The sequence below is a fragment of the Leucoraja erinacea genome, chromosome 17 (genome assembly GCF_028641065.1).
Source record: "Leucoraja erinacea ecotype New England chromosome 17, Leri_hhj_1, whole genome shotgun sequence".
In the NCBI taxonomy this organism is placed as follows: Eukaryota; Metazoa; Chordata; class Chondrichthyes; order Rajiformes; family Rajidae; genus Leucoraja; species Leucoraja erinaceus.
The window spans coordinates 2,526,075-2,541,235 of NC_073393.1; the positions used below are offsets into that span (position 1 = coordinate 2,526,075).

Below are 15,161 nucleotides of genomic sequence, written 5' to 3' on the forward strand. Positions count from 1 at the left end.
CGTAACATCACAAAACTGCAGCTTTCCAGCCAAGCATCAGACATCTGACAGTAATCCCAGTACTCATAATCTTAGAGATGTATTCGTGTTTGACAAGAAGAACGATTATATTGTCGTCAGTACCAGGGACAAAATGTGGCTTTCACAATGTTTGCAATTGTAGAATTCCTTTCCTGTGATATAACGAACAACGTTTTTGTAATTAATGTAGCTGTGAGCTGCTGCCTCACCGCGCCAGTGACCCGGGTTCGATCCTGACCTCGGGTGCTGTCTATGTGGAGTTTGCACCTTCTCCCTGTGACTTAGTGGGTTTGATTCCCACATCTCGAAGACGTCCGGGTTTGTAGGTTAATTGGCCTCTTGTAAAAATTGCTCCTGTTGTGGAGGGAGTAGAGGAGAAACTGGGTAAAATAGAACTAGTGTGAATGGGTCAGCATGGACTCGGTGGGCCGAAGGGCCTGTCTCCATGCTGTACCTTTCAATCTATTTAATCAATCAATAATGTATTATTGATTTATTATTCATCCATAATTGTGCTTGGGAAAGTCATAATCAGCCACCGTCTTAAATTGCTACAATTCTCTGTGGTGAAATGGACCCAATATCAATGAAGGAAGATAATGCACCTCCAAGTTGGGGTAATGCATGATTAAAATGGGCAGTCGTATTCCGCTGGAGCCAGTCCCCTTATCGGTGTCGACTGTAGACGTTGGCTGTTAGGTAAGTACCGTCAAAGAAGCTTTGTGGTGCATTTTGTAGTTGATATTGGTTTGCTGGTGGGAGAGGGAGGTGACGTTTAGCACAACTGAGTGTCAATTAAATGCAATAGAAACATAGAAACATAGAAATTAGGTGCAGGAGTAGGTCATTCGGCCCTTCGAGCCTGCACCGCCATTCAATATGATCATGGCTGATCATCCAACTCAGTATCCCGTACCTGCCTTCTCTCCATACCCCCTGATCCCCTTAGCCACAAGGGCCACATCTAACTCTTAAATATAGCCAATGAACTGGCCTCAACTACCCTCTGTGGCAGAGAGTTCCAGAGATTCACAATTCTCTGTGTGAAATTGTGAAATCTATCAATTAATTGTGTTGTTTGATTAAAGAGCCATTAAGTTGTATCTTGAAATAGATTGTAAATTGATCCTGAGGTGACCAGTGGAAAGGACATTGCAGCTCATCAGAAATATCTGTGCGATCTCCAAATGAGCTGCTCAAGATGTTATCCAACATGGGTGCAGGCATCGTGTGTCGGAAGGAACTACAGATGCTGGTTTAAACCGAAGATAAACACAAAAAGCCCGAGTCACTCAGTGGGACTGGCAGCGCCTCTGGAGCGAAGGAATGGGTGATGTTTCGGGTCAAATGGGTGACGTTTCGGGTCTGAAGAAGGGTCTCGACCTGAAACATCACCCATTCCTTCTTTCCAGAGATGCTGCCTGAGCCTGAGTTACTCCAGCGTTTTGTGTCGATCGTGGTGGACTGTTCCGAGTTCTAGAAAATCACTGCTGCACATGTTCCATCTGGGGTAGAATATAACTTGCACGGCATTTGATACTCACAACATGTAGGCGATAACTCCCACACTCCACATGTCTGTGGAGAATGAAACGTAATCGTAATTCACCACTTCTGGAGCAAGGAATTCTGGAGTACCAAAATTAACGCGTAGTTTTTCTCTTGGTTTATACCTACAAAAAAAAAAGGAACAACCTTCCTTCAGCAACCACTAGATTCGGTTTAGTTTATTGTCACGTGTACCGAGGTACAGTGACAAGTTGTTTTATTGCATGCTATCCAGTGGGTGGAAAGACTATACATGATTACAATGAAGCCATCCACAGTGTACAAATACAGAATAAAGGGAATAATGTCAGCGCAAGATAAAGTGCACTAAGGTCCGATTAAAGATAGTCCGAGGATCTCCAATGAGGTGGATAGATAGTAGTTCAGCACTGCTCACTAATTGTTGACAGAATGGTTCAGTTGCCTGATAACAGCTGAGAAGAAACTCCCTGAATTTGGAGGAGACAAAAGTGCTGGAGAAACTCAGCGGGTGCAGCAGCATCTATGGAGCGAAGGAAATAGGCAACGTTTCGTTCCGAAACGTTGCCTATTTCCTTCGCTCCATAGTGCTGCTGCACCCGCTGAGTTTCTCCAGCACTTTTGTCTACCTTCAATTTTCCAGCATCTGCAGTTCCTTCTTAAACTCCAAGAATCTGGAGCTGTGTGTTTTCACACGTCTGTACCTGAACCTTTTGCCTGATCAGAGAGGGGAGAAGGGAGAGATCAGGCCAACCTTGGCAGACTGAGCACAAGTGTCGGAAGCAGTCGCCGAGTCAACATAATCTGGAATTAGGCCTGAGATGAAAAGGGAGAAAGGCCCCAAACTGAAATGTCACCTATCCGTTTTCTCCAGAGATGCTGCCTGATCTGCTGTTACTCCAGCACTCTGTGTCTATCTTTCATTTAAGCAGAGTCAGGATCGGTCAAAGTAGGCATGGATTTATGAAGGGGAAATCATGTTCGACTGATCTTCTGGAATTGTTTGCAGATGTAACAAGTAGAATGGATAAGGGAGAGCCAGTGGACGTGGTGTATCTGGACCTTCAAAAAGCCTTTGACAAGGCCCCACACACGAGATTAGTGTGCTAAATTAGAGCACATGGTATTGGGGATAGGCTATTGACATGGATAGAGAACTGGTTGGCAGACAGGAAGCAAAGAGCAGGGATTAACGGGTTATTTTCAGAATGGTAGGCAGTGACTAGTGGGGTGCGACGAGACCTGGATGTGCTTGTACATCAGTCACTGAAAGTAAGCATGCAGGTACAGCAGGCAGTGAACAAAACTAATGGCATGTTGGCGTTCAATGCAAGAGGATTTGAGTTTAGGATAAAGAGGTCCTACTGCAGTTGTACAGGGCCCTAGTGAGACCACACCTGGAGAATTGTATGCAATTTTGGCCTCCTAATTTGAGGAAGGACATTCTTGCTATTGAGGGAGTGCAGCATTCATTCACCAGGTTAATGCCCGGGATGGCGGGACTGACGTATGATGAAAGAATGGGTCGGCTGGGCATATATTCACTGCAATCTAGAAGGATTAGAGGGGATCTTATAGAAACATATAAAACTCTCAAAGGATTGGACAGGCTAGATGCAGGGAAAATGTTCCTGATGTTGGGGAAGTCCAGAACCAGGGGTCACAGTTTAAGAATAAGGGGTAGGTCATTTAGGACTGCCATCTGCCAATCAACCTGTATCTGAAGAAGGGTCTCAACCCAAAACGTCAACTATTCCTTCGCTCCATAGATGCTGCTGCACCCGCTGAGTTTCTCCAGCATTTTTGTCTACCTTCGATTCCAGCATCCGCAGTTCCTTCTTAAACCTGTATCTACCTATCATTTTTTACACAGAGAGTGGTGAATCTGTGGAATTCTCTGCCACAGAAGGTAGTTGAGGCCAGTTCATTGGCTATATTTAAGAGGGAGTTAGATGTGGCCCTTGTGGCTAAAGGGATCAGGGGGTATGGAGAGAAGGCAGGGATGGGATACTGAGTTGGATGATCAGCCATGATCATATCGAATGGCGGTGCAGGCTCGAAGGGCCGAATGGCCTACTCCTGCACCTATTTTCTATGTTTCTATGTCCTGCCCCCACCTTTCTTGACCAGTTTTCTCCACAACCATCTCATCAGTCTGAAGAAGGGTCCTGGCCCAAAACGTCTCCTGTCTCTGTTTCCTCCACTGATGCTGCTTGACCCACTGAGTTTCCCCAGCACTTTGTGTTTGGTTCAGGATTCCAGCACCATTGTGAATCCACTAACTACACTACAGGAGTTTAATTTACTCCACAATGTTCAGTTATAGCCACCATGGATCAGGAAACTTGGCGATATTTGCTTGTGTCATTGAAAGAAATGAGTTTCAAGTGAATATTGATTTCCCTCATTTCAAGTCACCCTTGCATTCCCTCTCTCTCCATCGTTCCACTATCCTAGTTGTCCTACTAGTTTCACTGTTTGTATCTCTTCCTTATCACCTACTCCATAGCCAACAATGGACCATTGTGGGCTCCTTGGCCATCAGTGCCAGCTCTGATTTGTTCTGTCCCTTTTTATACCTCCAGTTTCCCTCTCAAGGTATCCAAAATATACATCAACAGTACGTGCTTCATTTAGACCTGAAGGTACTTTTTACATTTCTCCATTTAGACATATAACATTAAACGTTTTTATTAAAAATCTAATTGCTTTTGTGGATTCTCGATTATTCTATTTGATTCTAGATTCTATTTTCAGTTTTCAGTTTTCCATCTTTGATTTGTAACTAGTTTCTTGGTAATGAATGGTAGATAAAAATGCTGGTGAAACTCAGCGGGTGAGGCAGCATCTATGGAGAGAAGGAATAGGTGACGTTTCGGATCATTCCGTAACACAAAAGGTAGACAAAAATGCTGGAGAAACTCAGCGGGTGAGGCAGCATCTATGGAGGAAGGAATAGGTGACGTTTCGGGTCGAGACCCTTCCGGGTCTCGACCCGAAACGTCACCTATTCCTTCATCAGTCTGAAGAAGGGTCTTGTCCTGAAACGTCACCTACTCCTTCTCTCCAGAGATGCTGCCTCACCCGCTGAGTTTCTCCAGCATTTTGTGTCTACCTTTGGTGTGAAACTGAATCCGCCGCTCCTTCCTACACATACTTCAATATTCATTAAACGTCAGATTATCTTGGTCATTTCTATTCTGCAGCAGCCTGGGGTTTACCTGGATCGAGGGAGCTCCGGTATTTCCAACATGTGAACGGTGCCAAAATATGGCGATTGTGCATTTGTGGGTTGTGCAAAAGACTTTCGCTGTGCTGTGCACACATGACAATAAAGACCCCATTAAACCAGTGGCAGTATCTGTATACAATGAACCAGACTTTTTGCAAAATGTACAATTTTAGATTACACTCAAATATAACTTAGTTACCAATTAACTAGGCTTCATTGCAATTGTTCAATATAAGATGCTTGGATCATAAGGAGTAGACGTATGCCATTCGGCCCATCAAGTCTACTCCGCCAATCAATCATGGCTGATCTATCTCTCCCTCCTAACACCATTCTCCTGCCTTCTCCCCATAAACTCTTGACATTCGTACTAATCAAGAATCTATCTATCTCTGCCAAATATCCACTGACTTGGCCTCCACAGCCTTCTGTGGCAAAGAATTCCACAAAATCGCTCTGCCTAAAGAAATTTCTCCTCATCTCCTTCCTAAAAGAACGTCCTTTGATGCTAGTCCTAGACTCTCCCACTAGTGGAAATATCCTCTCCACATCCAATCTATCCAAGCCTTTCACTATGCTGCATGTTTCAATGAGGTCCCCCCTCATTCTAAACTCCAGCGAATACAGGCCCAGTGCCGACAAACGCCCATCATAGATCAACCTACTCATTCCTGGGATCATTCATGTAAACCTCCTCTGGACCCTCTCCAGAGCCAGCACATCCTTCCTCAGATATGGTGCCCAAAATTGCGCACAATATTCCAAATACGGCCTCACCAGCGCCTTATAGAACCTCAGCATTACATTCACGGTTTTGTATACAAACCCTCTTCAAATAAATGCTAGCATTGAGTTTGTTTTCCTTACTACTGATTCGACCTGCAGATTAACATTTTGGGAATTCCCAAGTCCCTTTGCACCTCCGATTTCTGGATTCTCTCCCCATTTAGGAAATAGCCTCTGCCTTTATTCCTACGACCAAAATGCATGAGAAATACTTTATAACAAATTTGAAGCGGCATTACCTTCTGGCCAGCCCAAAGTCGATAATCTTGATTTGATTTCCCATGGAGTTTACACACAAAATATTCTCTGGCTGTAAACAAAGGAAAGGCATTTTTCATTAAATCACAGCGCAACATCTATAATAATCAAAATATATTGTTTTTGCAAGAGGTTTTTGACTAACATTTAAAACTACATTTATTTGGTGGAAGAGTCATATAACTCTACAGCACGGAAACAGGCCCTTCAGCCCAATTTGGCCATGCTGACCAAGATGGATTATCTTTGCTTGCATTTGGCCATTAATTCTCACAACCCTTCCTACCCATATAAATGCCTTCCATACGTTTATAATTGTATCCACTTCTATAGCTTCCTGTGCAGTAGGGCGACAGATAGCACAATGGGCTAAGAGTTCGGCTGGCGACCGGAAGGTAGCCGGTTCAAATCCCGCTTGGAGTGCATACTGTCGTTGTGTCCTTGGGCAAGACACTTCACCCACCTTTGCCTGTAATGGAATGTAATTACGGTGGCAGGCGCGGGCACACCGCGACGCCCTGTGTCTCCCTTTCAAGGGAGATGCTAAAAAATGCATTTCGTTGTCTCTGTACTGTACACTGACAATGACAATAAATTGAATCATTTCATTTCATTTTCATCATTTTCTGTGGCAGTTCATTCCAGTTACGGACCACCCTGAGTGACAAAGTAGCCCCTCTTACATATTTCCCTCCTCGCCTTAAGCCTCAGCTCTCCAGATATAGAATTGATTAGCCTGGGAAAAGCACTGCGATTGATTCTTGATTGAATTTAGAAGATTGAGGGGGGATCTTATAGAAACTTACAAAATTCTTAAGGGGTTGGACAGGCTAGATGTAGGAAGATTGTTCCCGATGTTGGGGAAGTCCAGGACAAGGGGTCACAGTTTAAGGATATGGGAGAAATCTTTTAGGACTGAGATGAGAAAAACATTTTTTACGCAGCGAGTGGTAAATCTGTGGAATTCTCTGCCACAGAAGGTAGTTGAGGCCAGTTCATTGGGTATATTTAAGAGGGAGTTAGATGTGGCCCTTGTGGCTAAAGGGATCAGGGGGTATGGAGAGAAGGCAGGTACAGGATACTGAGCGGTGCAGGCTCGAAGGGCTGAATGGCCTACTCCTGCACCTAGTTTCTATGTTTATGTTCACCATACCCATGCTCCTCATGATCTTGTCCACCTCAATAAGGTTATCCGTAGACCTCCTACACTGTAAAGAAGAAAGTCCCAGGCAGCCCAAATCCCTCTCTATAAAGGGCCTGTCCCATTGACGTGATTTTATTTCGGTGACAGATGCTGCCTGACCGGCTGAGTTACTCCAGCACTTTGTGTCTACTTTGTATTAAATCTCATTATTACATCTCCCAGTGAGTAAACATTTAAAAATTAATAGTTAAAGTTGAACTAATTTTACCAAGGTTGCAAAATTACACGAAAAAATTCAACAACCTGCTGAGTTACTCCAGCACTTTGTGTCATTTTTCTGAAGGGCATTGCCAGCAGATACTAGTTTCAATTTTAAAATTAGCATTGATTACCAATGTTTAAGAAGGAACTGCAGATGCTGGGAAAAATCGAAGGTAGACAAAAATGCTGGAGAAATTCAGCGGGTGAGGCAGCATCTATGGAGCGAAGGAAATAGGTGACGTTTCGGATCGAGACCCTTCTTCAGACTGATGAAGGAATAGGTGACGTTTCGGGTCGACCCGAAACGTCACATATTCCTTCACTCCATAAACTCCATAGATGCTGAGTTTCTCCAGCATTTTTGTCTACCATTCATTACCGATAAACTAGTTACAAATCAAAGATGGAAAACTGAAAACTGAAAATAGAATCTAGAATCAAATAGAATAATCGAGAATCCACAAAAGCAATTAGATTTTTAATAAAAACGTTTAATGTTATATTTCTAAATGGAGAAATGTAAAAAGTACCTTCAGGTCTAAATGAAGCACGTACTGTTGATGTATATATTGGATACCTTCGCAGATCTGCTTCACAAAGATGATTGTATCCAATTCTGTCAGATTATAGTTTTCATCAATAATTCGATCAAATAGCTCTCCACCTCCAACACTACAATCAACATAAGTTAAATGAATAACACTTTCAATTTGGTTTAGTTTAGTTTAGTTCAGAGATACAGCGTGGAAACAGGCCCTTCGGCCCACCGAGTCCACACCGACCAGCGATCCCCGCACACTAACACTATCCTACACACACTATTTGGGATTTGGTTTGGGAATTGCTCTGCCAAGGACAAGAAGGCTCTGCAGAGAGTAGTGCGTTCAGCCGAACGCACTATGGGAACTTCACTCACCCCCCTGCAGGAACTATACAACAGGAGGTGCAACTCCAGAGCAAATAAAATCATGGGAGACCCCTTCCACCCCTGCAACGGACTGTTCCAGCTGCTACGGTCAGGCAAACGCCTCCGTTGCCATGCGGTGAGAACGGAGAGGTTGAGAAGGAGTTTCTTCCCCGAGGCAATTCGGACTGTAAACGCCTATCTCACCAGGGACTAACTCTACTGAACGTTTTTCCTTCCATTATTTATTATGTAAAAGAATATGTGTGTTATGATTGTGTTTATAATTTGTTTGGTTGTTTTGTTGTTTGTCTTTTGCACAAAAGTCCGCGAGCATTGCCACTTTCATTTCACTGCACATCTCGTATGTGTATGTGACAAATAAACTTGACTTGACTTGACTAGGGACAATTTACATTTATATCATTCCAATTAACCTACAAACCCAAACCTACAAACTTTGGAGTGTGGGACAAAACTGAAGCACACAGAGAAAACACACGCGGTCACGGGGAGAACGTGCAAACTCCGTACAGACAGCACTCGTACTCAGGATCGAGCCTGGGTCTCTGCCGCTGTGAGGCAGCAACTCTACCGCTGCGCCACCGTGCCGCCCCAATTAGTTTGCTCTTCTTTAAACAAATATGTAGTAAAGTAAACAAGTGATCTTTAAACAGGGAATGCAAAGAGGATCTTATAGAGGTGTATAACATCAATTGATATAACATCACTGTCTTTTACCCAGAGTAAGAGGAATTAAGAACCAGAGTACATAGGTTTAAAGGGAGAGGGGAAAGATTTAATAGGAACTTGAGGGACAACTTTTTCATTTGGAGAGCGGTGGGTATATAGAACGAGCTACCGGAGGAGATAGTTGAGGCAGGCAGCTATATTTAAGAGGGAGTTAGATGTGGCCCTTGTGGCTAAGGGGATCAGGGGGTATGGAGAGAAGGCAGGTACGGGATACTGAGTTGGATGATCAGCCATGGTCATATTGAATGGCGGTGCAGGCTCGAAGGGCCAAATGGCCTACTCCTGCGCCTAATTTCTATGTTTCTATGTTTCTATGTGCAGTAACAACATTTAAAAGACATTTAGACGGATACATGGATATGTAAGGGTTAAAGGTATATGGACAAAATGCAAAAGGTTTAGAGGGATATGGAACAAATGTAGGCAAATGGGACTGGGGTATCTGGGTGGGTGGGCATGGGTAGGTTGAGCCACAGGACCTGTTTCCATGCCATTTAGTGCAAAATGCTGGAGTAACTCTGGGTCAGGCAGCTTTTCTGGAGAACATGGACCGGCGACGTTGGGATCATTCGTCAGAGTGATTGTAGTAAGGGGGAGAAAGGTGGAAGAGAGGCCTAGATAATCACACAACAAAAAATACATGTGACAATAATAAAACTAAACTGCTTCTGTTAAAGGTGCTCTAGATATAACAACTGCAAAAACAGTTACCCGATCACACATCTGTCACACGGTGGCGCAGCGGTAGCGCTGCTGCTTCACGGCGCCAGAGACCCGGGTTCAATCCTGAGCTCAGGTGCTGCCCTTGTGGAGTTTGTACGTTCTGCCTGTGACCTCGTGAGTTTTCTCCTGCCACATTTGTAGGTGAATTGGCTTCCTAGTGTGTCAGAGAGAACTAGTGTACGGGTGACCGCCAGTCAGCAGGGCCTCGGTGGGCCAAAGGGCCTGTTTCCAGGCTGTTTCTCTAAACACTTATCTACACTGCCCTGACATTAGAAGTCTTAAAGACCTGTCCCACTTACACGACCTTGGCTCACAAATTACGCCACCTTGTGGTCGCTTGAGGCGTACGGGCACCGTATGGCCATGCAGGGCCGGTCCCACTTAGAAGCGTGGAGTTGTGCGGGGCTGGTCCTGACATCGCGAGGAGCTCCTAAATTCTGGCAGTGGCCGAAATCATCGTGCGCCAACGGCCTGTCGGCACGCAGGCGCATTGTGGTCGTACACAGCGTCTTGACGGCGTACGCCTAGCGCGTGGCATTGCGCGATGATGTCACCGCCCGGCATGACATTGCGTGATGACGTCACCGCCCGACGCCGTGCGATGCCCAAATTCAGTCGGCCCGCCTCCTGCCCAGCTGATTGGTAAGCATAACGCAAATGACGTCACGCGCAAACTTAGCGTGTACTTAGCGCGAACTTCATGTGAACTCCGCTTCCGTTTGGTCGCGCCAAACGCACGCAATCGCATGCAAGTGGGACAGGCCCTTTAGTCTTGTGCGAACCCCACAATTTTGAGGAGATCCACCACTCTCTGGTGTAGCAGGGGCTACGTACTGAGTGATGTGAATGGTATGCAGGATGGGACTTATTCATAAGTAGAGTCTTATTCATAAGTATTCTTATCACTAAAATGTTTTAAAATAAACTCTGTGCTGTCATTGAGAGGGTGTTGGTGAGGATCACACACAGCACTCGCATAACACCCAGCGTGGTTTTGTCATAAAAATACACCGTGGAGCCGCTCAGCACAGAAACAGGCCCTTCGGCCCGACGCACCCATGCCGACCAAGATGCCTCATCCAGTCTAGTCCCACATTTGTAGACTCATTGTGGTGGGGTGGGGGAAGAAAGCTGTAAGAGAGGAGAGGCGTGGCAAAGTGTGGTGAGCGATAGGTGGACACAGCTGAGGGGGGGGGGGGGGGGGGGGGGGGGGGGGGTGATTGGCAGATGGGTGGACAAAGTCCAGGGATGAAAAGGAGACAAAATGGTGTCGGATATGAGAGAAGAGGGAGTGAAAATGTGAAGCCAGAGGAAGGAATGTGGGTAGAATGGGAACAGGGGGATGATATTAATTATCCTAGATTAATTAGATTCCAAGAGTTCCATCTCATACTGTTAGACCAATACATAGATTCATTGTAAATTGTTCCTCAAATCAATATTTTTCTTTATCTATTCATGATCTATTTGAATTGCAAACAGTTTCAGATGGCAATAAGTAATTAAACCTAGGATTAGCGTAAATAACTTTGAAGCACAAACAATGTTCAGAGTTAGGCAATAGACAATAGGTGCAGGAGGAGGCCATTCGGCCCTTCATTTGAACATCTTGTTCAGTGCAGTGATGCAACCACTTACTATTCCATGATCAGAGTGACATTGTTCTTGGCTTCGAAGGCATCGTAAAGCTGGATTAGGTTGACGTGACTCAACTGGTTCATGACAGTTATTTCATTCTTTACTTCTTCCTAAATCAGAAGAGAATTCAGATTAATAGCAGAATGTTCGGTATTAAGTAAACACTTATTCTAGAAATGTTATGTTTTTCTGAAGACTCTTTCAATGGTGCCTGTTTATCACGGTGTGTACACACACACACATACACACACACATACACATACACTGCACATGCATCCATACATGCATGCACACACCACACACACACACAGGCATGCGCACACACACACACGCTCAGACACACACACATACACACATACACACACACACACACACACACACACACACACACACACACACACACACACACACACACACACACACACACACACACACACACACACACACACACACACACACACACACACACACACACACACACACACAACACACACACACACACACACTGGAATTCCCTGCCGTGAGGGCGGTGGAGGCAGGTTCTCTGGATACTTTCAATAGAGAGCTCGATAGGGCTCTTAAAGATAGCGGAGTCAGGGGATATGGGGAGAAGGCTGGAACGGGGTACTGATTGGGGATGATCAGCCGTGATCACATTGAATGGCAGTGCTGGCACGAAGGGCCGAATGGCCTACTCCTGCACCTATTATCTAGTCTATTGATCATCCAAAATCAGTACCCCCCCCATTCCTGCTTTCTCCTCTTATCCTTTGATTCTGTTAACCCAGAGAGCTAAATCAAACTCCCTCTTGAAAACATCCAGTGAATTGGCCTCCACTGCTTTCTGTTGCAGGGAATTCCACAGATTCACAGTTTTTCCTCATCTCAGTCCTAAATGGCCCATCCCTTATTCTTAAACTGTGAGCCCTGGTTCTGGATTCCCGATAAGGAAGGCACGTACCCTGTCCTTTGCTCCCTTCACACTTATTGTTTTGGCAGCAAGTTCGAGGCCTGTTGATGTCTCTGCGCACTTATGAACCTGGCCAAACCGACCCCTGGATAAGAAAGAAAAAACAATGACTGTACATGTTACAAGACTGTACATGTTACATGTAACAAGTTGGTAGACCAGGTTACAACAGAAGCTTTGTTAACAATCTCAGTTCCCCACCTCCCCTCTGCCCCACCTGGACTCAGACCTATATCTCCCCTTCCACTACATTCCTTCTTCCAGCTTCACAATTCGCAACCGTCAATGTTTTGTCTCGTACCTTCTGCCTTTTCATCAGTCTGAAGCAGGGTCTCATAGAAACATAGAAAATAGGTGCAAGAGGAGGCCATTCGGCCCTTCGAGCCAGCACCACCATTCATTGCGATCATGGCTGATCGTCCCCTATCAATAACCCGTGCCTGCCTTCTCCCCATATCCCTTGACTCCACTAGCCCCCAGAGCTCTATCTAACTCTCTCTTAAATCCATCCAGTGACTTGGCCTCCACTGCCCTCTGTGGCAGGGAATTCCACTAATTCACAACTCTCTGGGTGAAAAAGTTTTTTCTCACCTCAGCCTTAAATGACCTCCCCTTTATTCTAAGACTGTGGCCCCTGGTTCTGGACTCGCCCAACATTGGGAACATTTTTCCTGCATCTAGCTTGTCCAGTCCTTTTATAATTTTATATGTTTCTATAAGATCCCCCTCATCCTTCTAAACTCCAGTGAATACAAGCCTAGTCTTTTTCAATCTCTCCTCATATGACAGTCCTGCCATCCCAGGGATCAATCTCATGAACCTATGCTGCACTACCTCAATCACAAAGGTGTCCTTCCTCAAATTAGGAGACCAAAACTGTGCACATTACTCCAGATGTGGTCTCACCAGAGCCCTATACAACTGCAGAAGAACCTCTTTACTCCTATACAGAAATCCTCTTGTTATGAAGGCCAACATTCCATTAGCTTTCTTCACTGCCTGCTGTACATGCACACCAACTTTCAGTGACTGGTGTACAAGGACACCCAGGTCTCTCTGCACCTCCCCTTTACGTAACCTAACCCCATTGAGATAATAATCTGCCCCTTGTTTTTGCCGCCAAAGTGGATAACCTCACATTTATAGATATTATACTGCACGAAACGTCGCCCATTCCTTCTCTCCAGAGATGCTGTCTGTCCCGCTGAGTTACTCCAGCATTTCGCGTCTACCTTCTGTCTTTTCATCTGTGGCTTTGACCAACATCTGCCGATCAAAACTATTTTCTACCAGGCTTTGTCCTGCCCTCTCCTCTCTTCCAGCTTTCTCTCCCCCCCCCCCCCCCCCCCCCCCCCCCCCCCCCCATTCCCTACAATCAGTCCGAAACGCCACCTATTCATACTCTCCCCAGATGCTGCCTGACCCATTTAATTACTCCAGCATGTTGTTCCATTGTCAGTACATATGACAATTAAACACACTGGACTCTCAACTCCATAAACATATTAACACAGTTAGACCTTACGGAGAATTTTTAGTCCACTTGATACACTACATGTACGATGCGTTTGGTAGAAATTGTGACACGAGGAACTGCAGATGCTGGATTCTTGAGCGAAACACAAAATGCTGGAGGAACTCAACGGGTCCGGCAGCATGTCAGTGGAGGGAATGGACAGGCAACGTTTTGGGTCAGGAAGAAGTGTCCCGACCTGAAACATTATCTGTCCATTCTCTCCATGGATGCTGCCCGACCCACTGAGTTCCTCCAGCACTTTGTATTGTGCTCAAAATTACAGCATCTGTAGATTCATAAGATCATAAGACATAGGGGCAGAATCAGGCCATTCGGCCCATCAAGTCTACTCCGCCACTCCAGCATGGCTGATCTATTACTCCCTCCTAACCCCATTCTCCTGCCATCTCCCCATAACCCTTGACACCCACACTAAACAAGAATCTATCTATCTCTGCCTTAAAAATATCCACTGACCTTGCCTACAAAGAATTCCACAGATCCACCACCCTCTGACTAAAGAAATCGCTCCTCATCTCCTTCCTCAAAGAGCGTCCTTTGTTTCCGAGGCGATGACCTCCAGTCCTAGACTCTCCCACTAGTGGAAACAACCTCCCCACATCAACTCTATCCAATCCTTTCACTATTCAGTACGTTTCAATGAGGTCCCCTCCCTTGTCCCTCATTTTTCTAAACTCCAGCGAGGACAGGCCCAGTGCCGTCAAACACTCATCTTATGTTAACCTACTCATTCCTGGTAGACAAAAATGCTGGAGAAACTCAGCATTGTTAGACATAGAAACATAGACATAGAAATTAGGTGCAGGAGTAGGCCATTCGGCCCTTCGAGCCTGCACCGCCATTCAATATGATCATGGCTGATCATCCAACTCAGTATCCCGTACCTGCCTTCTCTCCATACCCTCTGATCCCTTGCCACAAGGGCCACATCTAACTCCCTCTTAAATATAACCAATGAACTGGCCTCAACTACCCTCTGTGGCAGAGAGTTCCAGAGATTTACCACTCTCTGTGTGAAAAAAGTTCTTCTCATCTCGGTTTTAAAGGATTTCCCCCTTATCCTTAAGCTGTGACCCCTTGTCCTGGACTTCCCCAACATCGGGAACAATCTTCCTGCATCTAGCCTGTCCAACCCCTTGTTGAGCCCCACCCACTGATTTTCTCCAGCATTTTTGTCTCCCTTCGATTCTTCCAGCATCTGCAGTTCTTTCTTAAACTATTCATCCCTGGGATCATTCTTGTAAACCTCCTCTGGACCCTCTCCAGAGCCAGCACATCCTTCCTCAGATACGGTGCCCATGATAGCTCACAATATTCCAAATGTGGCCTGACCAGCACCTTATAGAGTCTCAGCTTTACATCCCTGGTTTTTGTATACAAGCCCTCTTGAAATAAAAGCCACACATC

The 15,161-nt window shown here is 45.3% G+C and overlaps 1 protein-coding gene across 3 annotated transcripts in view; it reads right to left on the bottom strand.

Annotated features, from left to right (window-relative positions):
* The window catches only part of mylk3 (myosin light chain kinase 3), a 38,913-nt gene that overhangs the window by 9,095 nt on the left and 14,657 nt on the right, over positions 1-15,161 (bottom strand). For all 3 annotated transcript variants that reach the window (XM_055648377.1, XM_055648376.1, XM_055648375.1), the window contains exons 6-10: positions 12,209-12,302; positions 11,248-11,357; positions 7,760-7,901; positions 5,806-5,876; positions 1,566-1,694 (exon numbers count right to left, since the gene is read on the bottom strand). In XM_055648377.1, coding sequence (XP_055504352.1) covers positions 1,566-1,694; positions 5,806-5,876; positions 7,760-7,901; positions 11,248-11,357; positions 12,209-12,302 — 546 coding nt within the window. The remainder of the gene's footprint in view (positions 1-1,565; positions 1,695-5,805; positions 5,877-7,759; positions 7,902-11,247; positions 11,358-12,208; positions 12,303-15,161) is intronic.